The following is an 18,074-nucleotide window of genomic DNA, read 5'->3' as shown; positions in this document are numbered from 1 at the left end:
AGTTCGTGAACTTTGGACACGCAAAGGTATTTTTTTTAAAAAACTACAATTGGCGTCCAAAGTTTGTGAACTTTGGACGCGAATTATAAAAAAACTTCAATACATACATCAATACATCATTACCAACACTTAAGCACTAAATTAAACTTCAATACATTCAATTCACAACATACTTCAACACTTCAAAGTTTTCAACACATGCATATGTAAACTAAACTTCAACACTTTAGCACTTTAATCCATACATTCACAACAATATCAACATGCACTTCAAAGTTCTCAACACTTGAAATTAAAGTTCGCAACACATACATGTAATAAGCTAGCTAAGTACCAACAATACATCATTAAAATTAACTAAATAAGAGTTCAAAAATTTATATACATTCTTCAACAAAATATTTAGACCAAACCTCATGAATCTCATCAATTTGCTCTTGTGAGTAAGGCTTTCTATCAAATGCCTACAAAAATTTAAAATAATCAAATAATTAATTTTGACATTAATAAAGTGTAATTTAAAACTATTTAGTTTTAATAAATTTTACATACCGTGTCTAAAAGTTCAAAATCACAATATAGAGTGCATATTTCATACATGTATCTCATCACATAATACCCGCACTCCACAGAACCCGGTTGTTGAGGACACTACAAAATATGAGTTTTTATGTATATATATTATTAAGTTAAACAAAAAAAAAAAACATTACTAAAAAAATGTAAAAAAATATTAATACTCTAATTTTGATATATACCTCAATTGGATTCCAATCAACGTTGTTTTTAGGTCTTCTTCCTCCTAAATTTGCAATCGATCAAAATGCCCTAAAATATAAACTCATAAATAATTTATAAATAATATATATATATATATATATATATGTATGTGTGTGTGTGTGTGTGTGTGTGTGTGTGTGTGTGTGTGTGTGTGTGTGTGTGTGTGTGTGTGTGTGTGTGTGTGTGTGTGTGTGTGTGTGTGCGCGTGCGCGCACACTTTCAATGTGGCCTTAATCTTCAACTCGCGCCTACATGCACGGGAGTCTAATACATAAGACTTTTCTTGATTGAACACAAATATCTAGAAGCATCCAATGATTTCTACGGCATTTATATAAATATGTTAAACATTATTCACAAATAATTCAATTAAGTTATATAAATAATTAAAAATATAAATTTAGTTTTCTTACTCTTGATGGTATGGAGCTAAAATGAAGTTTCGATCCTTCTGTTGATCCAGGGCACGAACAAGATATTTTGTGACCTTATCAGTATTCTCAACTACACGGTTCCTAGAAATAGTCCTTGGGCAGAGAAATCCAATTGTAGTAACTCTAATTTTTCCGCACATCCGATGAATACATCTACAACGTATATTGATAATTAATAAAAATGAAAGACTAAAGAAAAGTTTTTAAATATAAAAACATTATAAGAAATACTTACATTATAAATATTTGTAATATGGTCACATCAAGCCATTGCATCATCAACATTTCTTTAACATCATCAAACATCACGTGAATGAACTCCACATCGATCTACATGATGGAAGATTGCCTCCTCTAGGTCCACGTCAATGTAATCTAAATCGGATGGCAAGTTTCTAAGATGTCTGACCAATTGTTTGCATTCATCCAATTGCTGCAGTGTATCATCATCAACAAGAAGTGGTTGTAATTCTACAGTAGATTGATCACCACTTTCAAAATGCATCATTCTTGTTTGTTTTGGATTTTCCTATGAATCAAAAATTTTAAGACTTAATAACAAGTAGAATGTCAGATATTCAAAATATTAAAGATATTCAATATTACCTTAAGCTTGTTTAATCGATCAATAGAATGGCAATTGGCAACTGCTTCGAGATGGTGTGCCAACCTTTGGACTTGCTTGTGCATTCTTCATCAAATATTCTAGTTGAGATTGCATCGTTTCAAACTTGGATTGCATATCATCCATTGTTTGTTTTTTAATCTTTTCAGCCACTTTGTCATATAGTTTCTTCTCTATGATCTTCTCCATATCACTAACTGAAACAACCCCAGCTGAATTTCCAAGACTTATGCTCTACGGTTTACCAAACACATCCTGAATATTGGAGTGCACTCCAACACCTCTCACAAAACCACCGTACTCATTGATGCCAAGAGCGCAGCTGCTGTCAATATACCATTTTGCCTTTTTGGTTGGAATGAGCCTTAACTTATCTCTTCATACTTCTCGACCTATTTCAACATAAACAAGATTTAAAATTTACATGTTAGCTAGCATTCTCATCAATAATATATATGTTTAAAATACTTGTATTACTTACAGTTTTATCAACCACTCCCTTCGTTTTTTCATTGGGAATGTAATAACTTCCATCTTCAGATTTTTTAGATCGCGCTCGAACCCAATCCAAACTACGAACAGTTGACAGTAGATGTTATGGTCGAGGTAATAGCAGCACAAGAAGATTGTGAAGACAATGGGTCGCATATCAACCACTCAGATTCGCTTCCAACATAGCCCCTAGACCCTAAATAGTGGGGATGCTCATTTCGCGCTTGCAACTCCCTATACTTTTGACTTTTGGCCTAAAAATAAAATTTATTATTAAATAATATGTTAATAATAATAAAACATTAAGTCCACGTCAATAAAACATTATTATTATTAAGCAAGTAAATTATGTAGTGTACCTTAGAGGCTTCAGTTTCATGGTATTTTACAAATTTCTCCCATTGTTCTTCAGTCAAGAAGTCATATAACTCACAGGGAGAGCTATATTTTGGGTTCTTTTTGTTGATGAATTCACGCACCAATCTTGTCTTGAAATCTTTCCAACGTATCCACGTATGGTCCAAAATATTATTTCTTTCTTTATCAGAGATATTAAACTCTTTCTGAATAACAACAATAAAATAACAAATAATTAGACCTTTATTGACATTAACATATATAAACTAATGAACCCAAAACCGTTTAAATAATGATCAATATATAAATTAAATTATTGACTATTACCTTAAGATCCTGCCAAACCGTTTCTTTAACCCCGCTAGAGACTTGACGCCATTCAGCAATGTTAATGTTTATGTGAATACGAACCATAAAGCCAAGGTAATTTGCATACTTCCTTGCATTTGGGCCAATAGGCCTATGCATGTCATCGAACTCAATTAACATAGACTCATCCTCTGGTTTCTTCTTTTTCATTTTACTGCAATTTGTAGCTCCTCTTGCTTTACGCACTTTTCTCTCTGTCGGCCATGAATTTGTATATATATACATGCACATGCATAAGATAAATATGGTATAAAGAACATCTTATAAAATATAAACATGTTATAAAAAATAATAAGATTACATTTTAGAAATTATATTGTCGGATGGTCAATCCACAACCCTTCTTCATGATCAGTACGCATGTAATTAGTATCAATGTTATCTTCACATAAAGCCACAGGTTGAATACCAATAGAAAATGGTGGGATTTCATCAAATTGGTCATATTCCTCTTCATCCATAACATCACCAACACCAACAATACTTATTTTGCCTTGTAAGACAATTGACCACTTACGATCAATAAGATCAGAAACATAGAAGACTTGTTTAGCTTGAGATGCAAGTATAAACAGTTCATCATGATATCCTAGCCGACCAAAATCATCTACACGGACACCCCGTCTATTATCAACCCAAGAACATCGAAATAGAGGAATGCTAAACACCTTATAATCAAGTTCCCAGATTTCATCAATGACTCCATAGTATGACATAGTAGCATCTACAACGTTAGTATCTTTAGCACTAGAATACTCTCTTGATACTTGATAGTGCTACTAATGTCACTCCACTATTTTGCAACATACTTTTTTTATCTTGACGTTTTGTGTAAAACGTACACCCATTAATATCATATCCCTCTTAAGTTCTCACAACTAACCAGGGCCATACGCTAACCACCTAATGGTTTCACTGATATTATTTAGCACTTGAGATAACTCTTACATCACTGTATCTTTGAACCATGTGATAAATTTACAATTGTGTTCTTTTGTCACCCACATTTCACCCTTAGAAGGATTTTGTTGCCTTATAATAGACATGTGTTGTTCCAAATATGGATGAACCTCAGAAAGCTGCTGTAGTACAAGATAATGTGCTTGATTTCGGATTATTTGACTTGGGGCATGTGTTTTAAACCCAATGGTACCTTTTCCTGTGAGTCTTCCATCATGATGTGATTTAGAAACACCAATGGACTTAATATTAGCCAAATAATCAATACAGAAATCAATGACTTCTTCAGCGCCATAAGCTTCAATTATACTCCCTTCTAGCCAATATCGATTTCTCACATATCCTTTAAAAATGCCCATGTATCTCTCAAATGGATACATATACCTCAAGAATACAGGACCACACATTTTAATTTCCCACACCAAGTGAACTGTTAAATGCACCATAACATCAAAAAATGATGGGGGGAAATAAATTTCAAACTGGCATAAAGTTACTACAACATCAGCTTGCAAGGAATCCAACACCTCAGGATCAACAACTTTACTACTAATGGCGTTGAAAAAGTAGCAAAGCTTTGTAATGGCTTGTCTAAAATGGTTAGGTAATATGCCTCTAATAGCAATAGGTAACATATGTTGCATTAGCACATGGAAATCATGTGATTTCATACCAACCAATTTAAAGTCCTTCATTGAAACAAGCTTTTTAATTTTAGATGAATAGCTAGAAGGAACCTTGACACCATTTAGACAGCTACAACAACTTGTTTTTCCTTTTTTGATATAACAAGCTGGAGATAAGTACGCCTTCTTTCCAGATTCTTGTGGTGCTAATTGAGTTCTTATCCCCATTTCTACCATATTTTTTCTAGCTTTAATACCATCTTTCATCTTACCTTGAATATTCAACAATGTCCCGATAATGCTATCACAAATATTTTTCTCCACATTCATTACATCAAGACAATGTCGAACAAATAAGTGATCCCAATATGGCAAATCCCATAATATAGACATCTTTTTCCAAATATCTTTTTGACTTGTTTTTGAAGTTTTTTCCCACACATTATCAATGTTTTTGACTCGTTCATAAACAACATCCCCTGATAATGGTAAGCGAGCAACTCCCGTCTCAAATTTTCCATTGAAAGCTTTTTTCCTCTTTCGATAAGGATGGTTAATAGGTAAAAAGGTTTGGTGACTCATGAACACATTTTTCCTATTGTTGTTCAACCAATGATCAACTATTTCATCTTCATAAACAGGGCATGCCTTAGCCCCTTTAGTAGTATACCCTGACAAGTTACCATATGCTGGAAAGTCATTGATTGTGCAGAACAGCATGGCTCGTAAAGTGAAGTTGGTTTGACTATGAGCATCAAATACTGTCACACATTCATTCCACAACATCTTTAAATTTTCAATAAGCGGTGCCAAGTACACATCTATGTTGTTTCCTGGTTGTTTAGGACGAGATATTAGCAATGATAACATGATGTACTTGCGCTTCATACACAACCACAGAGGAAGATTGTAAACTGTTAAAAGAACTGGCCAAGTGCTATGGCGACTGCTCATGTTACCATGAGGATTCATTCCATCCGTGCATAGTCCAAGCTTAAGATTTCGGTTTTCAACACCGAATTCAAGAAACTTCCTATTAATGTTCTTCCATTGAGGAGAATCGGCAGGATGTCTCAACTTTCCATCTTCTTTTCTCCCACTAGCATGCAATTGCAAATTCTTCGCATCATTTGCATTTGCAAACAAACGTTTGAATCTTGGAATCACCGGTAGATACCACAACAACCTCACTGGAGGACCTTTCTTCTGCTCAAATGCATCATCGAGCCCTTTTCGTTTATAACGCGATGCTCCACACTTCGGACACACATGCAAGTCTTTGTATTCATTCCAATACAAAATACAGTCGTTTGGACGTGCATGGATCCTTTCAATCTCCATACCCAATGGACATAACATTTTCTTTGCCTGATAAGTTGAACAAGGAAGTTCATTCTCATCAAGTCAAGTCTTTAACTAAGTTTTTTTTTTTATTCTACTAAGAGCAGATGTGCAAAACACCAAAATTAAGTCTACTGTGCAAACTAAATATACTGTAGATAGGCACTGTTTAGCTCTCACTTGGTCTTGCACTCATTTTACTTCCAATTTTTTCTTCAATTGTGTATTTGTCAAGGGTTGGTCTTGCACTCATTTTACTTCCAATTTTTTCTTCAATTGTGTATTTGTCAAGGGTTCACTAATTGTTAAATCCTTCTCAGCTTAGCTACAACATAAGCAAACTGAACAACAAAGAGTAACATACGAATAGAATTTGATAAAAATATACAATAGGTCATTTATTGAAAGTTTTAGCTTCCTTATGTGGATGGCTAAATATTTGGATTGTACGTTCAGATTTTTGAAAGACTAAACAGACTACACTATTTTTCTTTCAGTGGGTCTTTGGCTAATAAGTTTAATGCAGTATTCCTCATAGATTTTTTTAATAGAACCCCAAAATAAAAAATGCCATTAGGAGAGAATAGAATATATATATATATATATCATACATGTTATCATACTGGAAAAGACCTAAACTGTACTATATATATTATTCACTAAGCCAAAATCTGTCTATAAATCTGTTTATATACATATACAATACCACACATTTTTATATACATATACAATACCACACAATTAATATTTATAACAAATTAATCAATTAAAAACAAATTTTAAAATAAATAAACAACAATAAAAATTCTAAAATAAATATAATAATTAAAATAAAAACTGATTTTCGAAAAAAAATTACGTACCTGCGGAAGCTCGATCGGCGTGGCTACGGCGGCGACGTTGGAGACCGGAGGCGACAGCGGCGGCGACGATGGAGACCAAAGGCGGTAGCGGCGGCGAGGATACCAGCTTTCGAAGAAGATGTCGACGAGCTTGGATCTCCGGTGCAGTGGCGGCAGCGGCGAGGACTCAGACGAGTGGCGGTGGCAGCGAGGAGGCCAGTGGCGGCGGCGACAAGGTGAGGAGGTGACGGCGAGAGATTTGCAATTTTGAGTGTGGAGTGCGTAGATCTGATGAAGACGAAGGGTTTGCAAATTTGAACACTAATATCCAAAGGTCTATACTTTGTACGCCTATTCATTTTAATTAACAAATAAATAAATAAATAAATAATTATATATAGTGGCATTTTAATTACAAAAATGTCACCGCATTACACATTTGGAGATCAAAGTTCGAACTTTGGACGCGAATTATTCAATTTTATTGATGTTTTTTGTACTAGTTCTAGTCACATACATAAAAACAAAAATAAAAACAAAAACAAAAAAAACGCTTTCAATTCAGAACCAAGATAAGACTATGTCATTATTGAAGCATCATACAAAACAGAAGTTTCCAGTTCCTCAACATGTGAGGTGATACACAAGGAGGTTGTACACAAAACTAAATTTGAATAATAAAATACATATCAGAAAGTAGACTTTATTTATAATGCTTCTTAATGGCTTTTAGAAACATCTACTATAATAATATCAATGACAAAAACCAGCAGAAAGTTTTAATCGCGAGAATTAGGAATGCCAACACAACATATTCTAATGGTTTCAATGCAGAGATAGAGATGTCAGTGCAACTAAGGTGAAAGACAAAGATCATAAAGTGCAAAGTAAATTTTACCTGAAAATATGTGTCAGGAGAAGCATGAGAGAAACAGTGAGAACCGGCTAGAGCAGTGGTGACAGGTGTGAGACGGTGGATCGGAGAAAGCAGTCGTGAAGGTGAGTACTTAGTAGAGGCAGTCGCAAGGTGAAAAGAGGCAAGCGCAAATGATAGAGGTGAAGGTGAATGAATTCATATTAGGGATTTACATGGATAGAACAGTCATTTTACAAATAATTTGCAACAAGATGATGAGAAACGTTGGTGTAAGCAACTTTTTATATTTTGGCTGATTGGGTCAATCAGCCAAGGCCAACAAGCCATTTACCAAACACTCCAAATCAGCTTATTTAGGGGTCAAACAACCAAATTGAGTAAAATTAGTCTTTTTTAGCTGATCAACCACTAACCAAACACTCCCGTTGAGAGTTACAAATAATTAAAGAGTGCAAAATGTTATGGAACTTAACTGTTTTATCCTCAAATATTTAAATTAAAAATTTGCAATGTAGTCATGCAAATGTTGAGAGTTACAACTTATTAAATAGTGAAGAATTCAATTGCTTCATCCTTAATTTTTTATATTAAAGATTCACAATGTAAATGTGGACAGCTACAACAAAATAAAATGTCTTGGAATAAAAAAGACCGGTGTGAGACGGTGGATCGGAGAAAGCAGTCGTGAAGGTGAGCACCTAGTAAAGGTAGTCGCAAGGTGAAAAGAGGCGGACGCAAATGATAGATGTGAAGGTGAATGAATCATATTAGGGATTTACATGGATAGAAAAGTCATTTTACAAATAATTTGCAACAAGCCGATGAGAAACGTTGGTGTAAGCAACTTTTTGTATTTTGGCTGATTGGGTCAATTAGCCAAGGCCAACAAGACAACAAGTCATTTACCAAACACTCCAAGTCAGCTTATTTATGGGTTAAACAGCCAAATTGTGTAAAATTAGCCATTTTTTAGCTGATCAGCCACTAACCAAACGCTCCCTTTTAGAGTTACAGTCACGATGGTGAGCACTTAGTAGAGGCGGATGGGAAGAGGGGTGAGCACTTAGTAGAGGCAGTCACGAGGTGAAAAGAGGCGGATGGGAAGAGGCAGACGCAAATGATAGAGGGGAAGGAATTTACATGGATAGAAAAGTTATTTTACAAATAATTTGCAACAAGCTGATGAGAAACATTGGTGTAAGCAATTTTTGTATTTTTTTGGCTGATTGGATCAATCAACCAAAAAAAAAATTAGGGCCAGAAATAATAATTATCAAAGAATTATGGACTAAAAAGAGTAATCTAGATAAAAGCTAAAGAATGAAAATATAAAAACAAGCAAGAACTATGAACGAAAATAATAATTATCTAAAAACTTAAGGATAAAAATTACAACTTTCTAAAAAATGAACTCTATGTTTTTTTTTTAGAAAATTACTACTTTGGTCCCTCAATTGTTTCGCTACTTTCAATTTAGTCCCTAACTTTTAATTTGAACTAATGTGATCCTCGGATTGTTTTAAATTTCATCAATTAAGTCCACTTGGCACTATTATGTCAATCATTCATTAGTTGTCATTATTTGAGAGGGCATTTTAGACTTTTCTCATTATCGCATTTTATCTCCTTCAACAGCAAGGAGACATAGCCTCTTAGATATCTCTGATGCTCAACTTCTCTATCCCAAGCTTCGTAAAGCCCGTGTCAACCGCCAACTTTCGGTCGCCGCTGTACACCTGAATGCACTCGCGCAAATATCTAGCAGAAATCATTTGCACGACAATGCTCCAGAGGTCATGGAATGCGTCCAACGGCATGAGGTCGATTTCTTGGAAGCTACTCGTAGATCAGTAGCTGTTGTTGCTCCTCTGGCTCTCCTTAAGCTCTAGCTCCTTGGTCAACGAGCTTTCTTCCTCAAAGTCAAAGCTCTTGAACTCTTGCTCTCCCAAGCTCATCTTGTTGCTGCTAGTCTTGGGGCTGTAAGCGACTCTAGAAGAGGAAGAGCTTGACTAAAGTAGCAATTCATCTTCGATTGGGCTGGTGTGAGCTATGAGGATGCTACAGAACTCGTCCTCAAGTCGAGCCATGGCAATCTGGATTGCGTTGTTAGCCATGCTCTAGTCATCCGACAGTGAGGCCAACTCCATAGAGTGTTGGATTTCATCGACGGCTTTAGTACAAGTCGATCTCCTGTCTCCGCCGAAGATCATCTTCTCTCTAGCATCTTTTGATGTCGTGGAGTCCCACTAGAGAATTATCTGCTCAACCGAGTTATACGCTACAACTTCGTTTTCATAATAAATGATGAAGGTGATATAAAAGAGGTAATGAAAAAGTCTAAAATGCCCTTTCAAATAATGGTTGATTAGCATAATAGTGTTAAGGGGACTTAATTGACGAAAATTAAAACAATTCTAGGATCACATTAGTTCAAATTAAAAATTAGGAACTAAATTGATAGTTGCAAAGCAATTGAGAAATCAAAATAATGATTTTCCCTCTTTTCTAAAGAAAAAATTTCCTCAATTTGTTTTTCTTCTTTTGGATGTTAAATGACAAACTACACCTCCACAGTACCACACACGCATTAGGAATTGTACTTTCTAACTGAAAAACCTGTCACCTCTCTCTGCGTTCTCTCTCCCGGCATAACGCAATCCCCAAAATTCCAAGAAAACAAAAAATTAAACAAAAAACGACAAACCAAAACCCTGATCCAAACCCGCCTTTTGAAGTTGTCAATGCCCGAAAGCTAACAATCCACAGGCCGGCCGGCCGGCGATCTATCTCCCTTCCTTCACTTTCTTCTTTCTTTTTAATTGCTGACATTTTGTTCTCCACTACTTCTTGCAGATTATGCAACCCGTTTCACACAAAGGGTTGCCACGCCATTATTCAACTACTTCACCCATTCTCAGGTTTTTTTTATTTATTGTTTTAATGTTTCAAAATTTGAAGGTTTCCTTCGGTCAGATGATGATGATAAGTATTTGAACCGTTCGTTTTACTAGGTCAAACGTTTGAAATTTGCCGGAGTGTGTCTGGATTGCTACTTTCTTGACGTTTTGTAGCTTACATTTGGAGTTGAGTGGGTCGAACTTGTAACTTCTCAGCCTAATTACTTATATTTTAGTTGCTGTTTCAAAACTCCAACAACCCTTTCTTGAGGAGAAAAATAAAATGGTTGATGGTTAAGTTGAGTTGTGATTTGTGAGTGAGAAGAGGGGCAGAGAGATTTGGGAGAGAGAGAGAGAGAGGAGAAGATTGAATAAATTTAGATGGGAAACATTTGTGTTCAAACTAAGAATGGGGTATTTCATTCGCTGTTTTGGTGGTATAGACCGGAAGGAGAGGTCATGGTTACTAAGAACAAAATATCAAGTGGTGATAATACCCTTTCAGCTGCTAAAGAGAGGGAAGATGCTGCCCTTCCAGCTCAGAAAAAGCCCCCAGAGGTGGTGAGGGTGGAGGAGAAAGATCTTCGTAAGCCAGATGTGATTGTGAAGGAGGAGAAGAAAGGCGTTGAGACCACAAAACGGGATGGTATGTTTGAGAAAGGAAATGCACAGCAGATGGTAAGGCCTGGAGAACTTATTTTGAAGACAGGAAATGGCCCGAAACCACATAGTGCCAAGAGAATGCTCAGTGCTGGGCTTAAGGTTGAATCTGTGTTGAGGACGAAAACCGGGCATTTGAAAGAATTTTATAATTTGGGAGAGAAAATTGGAAATGGCCAGTTCGGGACCACATTTCTCTGCACTGAGAAAACAACAGGGAAGGAATACGCTTGTAAATCTATTGCGAAAAGGAAATTGTTTACTCTGGAAGATGTGGATGACGTGAGGAGAGAAATCGAAATCATGCATCGCTTGTCCGGGCAACCTAATATTATTTCCATTAAAGGCTCTTATGAGGATGCCGTGGCGGTTCATGTTGTGATGGAACTATGCAAAGGGGGCGAGCTCTTTGATAGGATTGTCAAGAGGGGACATTACTCAGAACGAAAGGCAGCTGAGCTCACTAGGACAATAGTTGGTGTAATCGAAGCTTGTCATTCCTTGGGGGTCATGCATCGGGACCTTAAGCCAGAGAATTTCCTCTTCGTCGATGAAGAGGAAGATTCACCAATTAAGACTATTGATTTTGGACTATCAACATTCTTTAAGCCAGGTAAGAAAGTTATAAGCTCTCGCCTTTTGGATTCTTTATTTAGTTCCCAATTTTAGGTGCTAACTTTATTTACGCTTAGAGAAGACGTGGTTGCACCTGAATTAGAGATGTATGTTGTAGATAGCAGTTGAGTTACACTACTAACCGATAAATTTTATCACTTATGATTAACTAGGAACATAGTTCTCTTTCTGGGCAAAATCCCCTTAATATCGTAACACATCTACTTCATGAAAACCAGGGGAAACTTTCAATGAAGTTGTTGGAAGTCCTTATTATGTTGCTCCCGAAGTACTGCAAAAACGTTATAGTCAAAAGGCCGATATCTGGAGTGCAGGTGTAATAGTTTACATTCTTCTAAGCGGTGTGCCTCCATTTTGCGGAGGTGAGTGGATCCTTCTGCTCCTTTGAGATTAGAGCAACACCAAAGTTTTTAGTTTAATTCAGTTATCTACAAACTCTAGTTTCTTGAGATTTTCTTATCGACATTTGATGACACAGAATCAGAGGATGAAATATTTGATGAGGTCTTGCAAGCTAAGATCGAGTTCAAATTGGACCCTTGGCCACAGATCTCCGATAGTGCTAAAGATTTAGTAAGGCAAATGCTCGTAAGAGACCCAAGAAAGCGGTTAACTGCTCATGAAGTTCTCTGTAAGTTACTGCAATTTCATCAGTTTACTTTGTCAGCATGAAAAATATTCAGTGCAAAAGAAATCTTTAATTAGAAATTAATATTTTTCAAGGTCACTCAACTGGGCTATAAACCACACTAAAAGACTGAATCCAATGAATTAGTTAATAGCTAATGTAACCCATGACCTTATAAACTCATATGTTCTCTCTCATATTTTCAACGTGGGACTCTTAACAATCAGTAAGATATAGAAAAGTTTGGCTCCAGATTCTTTTGAAGATAGCACTTGCAGAGATATTGCTGAGTAAAAGCCCCATCTCTTTCACAGGTCATCCTTGGGTGCAAATTAATGGTGTGGCTCCTGATAATCCTCTTGGTTCGACGGTTTTAACTCGCTTAACACAGTTTTCTGCAATGAACAAGCTTAAGAAAATGGCTCTCAGAGTAAGTATTTGTTCTTTAGAAAGTAATGCTTGCTTTCTTGACTTCTAAGGCCTGCTGCTCTGGAGGCTTAGAATTTTCATAATGCTTCACATCTATGATTCGACACTGGACCGTTTGCTTGCTGATACCAAATTGAATGATGTGTTTTGTATATATTTTTTTACGAGTTAATCAACAATTTGGTCCCTCAATTATTAGCGAACTGTCAATTTGGGACCAAATCGATGAATAAGCGATTGAAGGACTACATTGACAGTTCGCTAATAATTGAGGGACCAAATCGTTCATTAACTCTCTTTTTTACTCCATATATTATATGCTCACCAACCATGATTACGAGTAGGCTCTCATTGACTTATTTTGTGTGCAGGTTATTGCAGAAAATATTCCGGAAGAGGAAATTGGAGGTTTAAAAGAAATGTTTAGAACAATAGACACAAATGACAGTGGCGATATAACATTTGAAGAACTGAAGGCTGGGCTGAAGAGATCTGGTGCTGATCTTAATGAGTCTCAGATACAGGACTTGATGAAGTCTGTAAGTATATTATTCATGAACACAACAGATATATACTCGTAAAACATATAAACGTGAGCATGAAATTATTTTTATGGATCTGAAATTGTGTAGACGGACGTAAGCAATAGTGGCAGTATCGACTACGTGGAGTTTGTAGCAGCAATGTTGAACTCGAACAAGATAGACTTGGAAGATCATTTGTACACAGCTTTTTCATACTTTGACAAAGATGGGAGTGGGTACATTACAGCAGACGAGATTCAGAGGGCATGTGATGACTTCGGTTTACAAGATGTCCACTTGGAAGAAATGATTCGGGAGGCTGATCAGAACGATGTAAGTAAACTAAATATATACTCTCACTATCCGCTTTCTATTCGTTTACCTTAATAAATGAACATAAATGAATGCTTATCAAATACGTACACAAATAGTTTATCGAAAATTCTGTTGGCTAACACCCCTAATTACATTTTGGTTGTCACTTGTTCATATATAGGACCACTGTTTGATGCATTTTTGTGCTCATTTCATTTATGATTTATGAGTTGAACTTGATTATGGTGAAATGGTTCAGGATGGGCTGATTGATTACAACGAGTTTGTGGCGATGATGCGTGGAAAGAAGCAATTGCCGGATAATTTCAACATCGCCACCGGCTATCGGCCGGAGGCAATGGAGGTTTGCTGACATCCTTTCTTCTTCTCTCTGCAAATCTTCCCATGATCTTGGAATGTATATACATAGATTTAGTAATGTGTGTGTCACGTTAAAAGAAAAGAAAAAAAATGTTAGATTAGGTCTTTTCCGAGTAAGAATTAAACTTTATTAACGTGACTTGAGTCAAATCCGAATTAATTTTATAGTAGTAGTGATATTGGATTCTTGCTTTGTGTAAGGAAAAAAAAAGGTGTTGTAGGTATAGACATTAGCTAATACCAGCAGCTTGGTAGAAACATATTTCGCTTACTAGTCTGAACTAAATTGTTACGAAGTATTTAGTACTTAATTCTTAGTTGTTATACCTCTAAAATATGCTTTTATTTTTGGCAAAATTTCTCAGGAGAGGATCCGTGAGATAGATCGGATTACTCATAAGTATTATAATTTTTATCATAAATATTACATTTTTTTATTTTCAATTCTTAATACTCTCATGATTAAATTTTGATTCGAAAGTATTACATTTTTATCAAAATATGATTTTTTTTCATAAGTAATACTGTAATAGTCAATCAATTTATCTCGGATTAATATTCTGTTTTTATCATAAGTAACTTTCAACACTTAAATATTATATTTTAATTTTAAAATATTATATTTTTCAAAAGAATTACATTTGTCTAATAAGTGACAATTAATTTATTCATAATTAATATTACATTTTTATATAGGCATGATTCGTTTTGCAGATAAAAGTTCATGAAATAATTTTACAGGAGAGTCATATTTTTATTTATTTTAGAAATAGTAATAGATAAACTTTCAATAAAACCATTACTATTATGGAAGGATCCAGGAGAGCCCTTGATTTCCAAAACAAAACAGAAGGAAACGAACGGGTAGATCATATCAGAGGTTGTCGGCGGCGGATGAAGAGTTTGTTACATGTGGGGGATGAAATATCAAATACTTTTTTTTTTGAAAGTTAAAAATGGCAGGGTAATAAAGCAGTTTTACACCATTAATAAGCAAATTATTAATATAACTAATTAATTATAAGTGATTTTTTTTTATACATTAAGTTTCTCTCAAACTAATTTCCTAAAGTCTTCCCCAACCTAAGAGCGTTAAAGAAGGTAAATCACGAGTCGTCCAATCAATTCTAAGTTTATGGTATATATATAAACTTAACTAGTATTTTTTACGACATGTTTGGTTGACATAATGAATTTTGAGTAAAATGCATTAACAAACAACAGAATATGCTTATTCTTGAGAACGTTATTGTATTCCAGACTTATTGCGTGAACCAAACGTGTTATTGTTGTACAAAGAAAGTTAATATCAGAAATTCAGAATCCCTTATAGGTGTTAGATGTATGCTACTTAACTATAAATAGTATCGGTAACCACAAGAGGTTATATTATAACGCCCTTTAAAAACAAATAAGAAGTGAAATTGACATTATTATTGAAAAGTCATTTGGTGAATGAAAATAAGATGTGAAATTGATATTATTAATGAAGCAAAGCCATTTGGTGAATGAAGATGCAAGCATTGAAAAAAAAAAAAATGTGATGCACATTTATTATTTTAAAAAATTATTTTGAATTTAATCTAGACAAATAAAGTTTTTTTAAGAGGGTACAACTTAATTTATCGATAAGAGAAATAAGGAGATCAATTAATCAAGTGGTCTCCTCATAAGAAAATTTTGCCCCCACTTGAGAAGGCATAATGCTATATTTTTTTTGAAAACCAAAAACTTCATATATTGCATTAACTTAACTCAGAAGGAATGAAAGATGGGAGGGAGTCCCTCCAGACTGAACGGGCATGAATCGCTCCTACATGTTTAGCTAAGGCATGAGCAACCAAGTTGGTGCCTCTGCGTACAAACTTAATAGAATGAGCTGAGAAAGAATTAAGTAAACGTGAACAGGAATCTAAAATAATGCCAAGATACGAACGATAAGAAGTGACGTCCCGAAAGCTATCCACGAGAACTGCGCAGTCTGTCAAGATAACAATATTGTGATAATTGTGGTCCTGTAGCCATGAGAGAGCCTCACGTATTGCCATAGCTTCGGCTAAAAGACGATCATATGGGCAAGAGAGTGGGCCATTTACCGCTGCAATAAAAACACCTCCCGGGCTACGCACATAGAAGCCGAATGTTGGGGCGTGTTGGGATCCATAGAACCCGGCGTCCGTAGAGCATAGTACGGCATTATGGGGGAGTGACGCGGCAGGTTCATGTTGCATGGCAGGCAGCAGTTCGGACGCTGGTGACGGCAGAGCAGTAATATGGCTCGGCAAGGGCGCAACACTGCCGTGGGCAGTAGACTTGGTCCAGGCGGACCAGGTGCGGTGAAATGAGACGCAAAGGTGTATTGGGGAAGGCAACGCGAGATTCCAAACCGCCATGTTCCGGCCCTCCATATTTCGTAGAGTATTCCACATATTTGATCTTTTAGAAAACCAGCAGATATTGCTGAATTCCCAAGCCAAAGCTCCACCCACTGCACAAAATCATGATCACCAAAGTTAGGGATTTGGAGTTGTGAAATATTCCACACACGTCTAGCATAAACACAATTGCATAAAATGTGCATAACATCCTCTTCAAGCACCCCACAAGCAGGGCACACATTCGGGATCTCCACTCTTCTTCTAACCAGGTTAGTAATTGTTGGCAAAATATTTGTGATAGCTCTCCAAAGAAATATTCTCCATTTGGGGGAACCTGTAATTTCCAAATGTTATTCCATATTGCATCACATGGGGCATTAATCTCCCCAAGCCGCCTGTAACCGTTCTTGACCGTATACATTCCCCTAATATCACCTGTCCAGTACCAATCATCTTTAAAATCCACACACACCGGGGTTTGTAAAATTAAGCCAGCATCCCTGGGAATAAAAATTTGCGATATTAATTCCTGATTCCAAATCCCCTGGTCATAATTTATCAAATCTGCCACCATCAAATCAGGATGTTGCGCGAGCTGATCTGAGTGAACGAAAGGGTCATGGGAATCAGGCAACCAGGGGTGGTCCCAGACTCTCGTCATTCTTCCGTTGCCAATTCTAAGCCTGCAACCACTTCGAACAAGGTCCTGGCGGGCCATAATGCTATATTAATTTATTTGAATCCAATATAGGATGAACCATTTATTTTAGCCACATACCATCCTATCAAATGGTGTCCATAATTAAAGGTAAAAAAAATGTTACAGTAGCCAGCGATGGTAAAATTAGAGTGGTTAAATCACTTTTACTAAATTAACTACCATTCTCATTTAAACAATCTTTCAAAAAAGTGGTTAAAACAATAAATTAAACTATAACTAGCTTACTGGCCCCTCAAATGCTGCTTAATAAAAATGTGTAATTTCTAAGGATACTTAATATCATATTAATTTATTTGGATGATTGGATCCAATTAGTATCATAGTATGTGCCATTGATGTAAGAGAATTATGAGATTAATAATTGAATGAAGAGAGAATGAAGAAGAATCCTATGCTTGAGGATTTGTGTAGTGACTAAAGAAGTGATAGTTTGAGAATTGTACATACATAAACATCACATCCCCCACAAGGCCTTGTTTGTCACTTTCAACAAGCCAATTGTACACGTGCTTGTAGTGGTGCTTCTTGTCTCCAATGCTACATGCCCCCCATACTTTTTTGTTTTTAATTTGGAAAATGTCGGAATCAAACGCTTATAATTAATAGCAAATATATAATTTTATTTTCTTATACTTACATAACTGTTAGTGTTATGTTTTGATGGAAGGATGCTAAACTCGACATTACAAACTTTCATCCCACAGAAAAGAACTTTCTTTAATTAGAATAATCATGTATTTGCACCTTTAATTTTGTGCTTAGTTTAATATTCAGTCATTTATTTGCTTAAGCTCATAATTAT

General features: G+C 35.7%; 2 protein-coding genes and 1 long non-coding RNA gene across 5 annotated transcripts; 1 reads left to right on the top strand and 2 right to left on the bottom strand.

Annotated features, from left to right (window-relative positions):
- Positions 1–207: 207 nt before the first annotated feature.
- Positions 208–7,096, bottom strand: LOC109150173. Of its 2 annotated transcripts, none has more exons than XR_002049091.1 (10): positions 6,848–7,096; positions 3,016–3,251; positions 2,691–2,894; positions 2,317–2,585; positions 1,821–2,231; positions 1,450–1,743; positions 1,194–1,367; positions 759–828; positions 553–651; positions 208–464 (listed from the first exon to the last, which is right to left on the bottom strand). It is a non-coding gene; the product is annotated as an uncharacterized LOC109150173 (long non-coding RNA). The 2 variants fall into 2 exon arrangements; XR_002049090.1 differs by having other exon boundaries at positions 2,321–2,585.
- Positions 7,097–9,185: 2,089 nt separating this feature from the next.
- Positions 9,186–14,444, top strand: LOC109150159 (calcium-dependent protein kinase 24-like). Of its 2 annotated transcripts, none has more exons than XM_019298067.1 (9): positions 9,186–10,027; positions 10,557–10,621; positions 10,775–11,873; positions 12,115–12,258; positions 12,375–12,527; positions 12,839–12,954; positions 13,325–13,492; positions 13,586–13,810; positions 14,052–14,444. In XM_019298067.1, the coding sequence occupies exons 3-9, from the start codon at positions 10,982–10,984 to the stop codon at positions 14,163–14,165; spliced, it is 1,812 nt and encodes a 603-aa protein (XP_019153612.1). In that variant the 5' UTR covers positions 9,186–10,027; positions 10,557–10,621; positions 10,775–10,981; the 3' UTR covers positions 14,166–14,444. The 2 variants fall into 2 exon arrangements, with proteins under 2 accessions (XP_019153612.1, XP_019153611.1); XM_019298066.1 differs by having other exon boundaries at positions 10,715–11,873.
- A 1,474-nt stretch (positions 14,445–15,918) lies between these two features.
- LOC109150171 lies at positions 15,919–17,269 on the bottom strand. The gene is made up of 3 exons (XM_019298078.1): positions 16,987–17,269; positions 16,721–16,885; positions 15,919–16,661 (listed from the first exon to the last, which is right to left on the bottom strand). The coding sequence occupies exons 1-3, from the start codon at positions 17,267–17,269 to the stop codon at positions 15,919–15,921; spliced, it is 1,191 nt and encodes a 396-aa protein (XP_019153623.1).
- Between the last annotated feature and the right edge of the window lie 805 nt (positions 17,270–18,074).

This window comes from Ipomoea nil, unplaced genomic scaffold, assembly GCF_001879475.1.
Source record: "Ipomoea nil cultivar Tokyo-kokei standard unplaced genomic scaffold, Asagao_1.1 scaffold2216, whole genome shotgun sequence".
In the NCBI taxonomy this organism is placed as follows: Eukaryota; Viridiplantae; Streptophyta; class Magnoliopsida; order Solanales; family Convolvulaceae; genus Ipomoea; species Ipomoea nil.
This window is presented reverse-complemented; position numbering and strand designations above follow the sequence as displayed.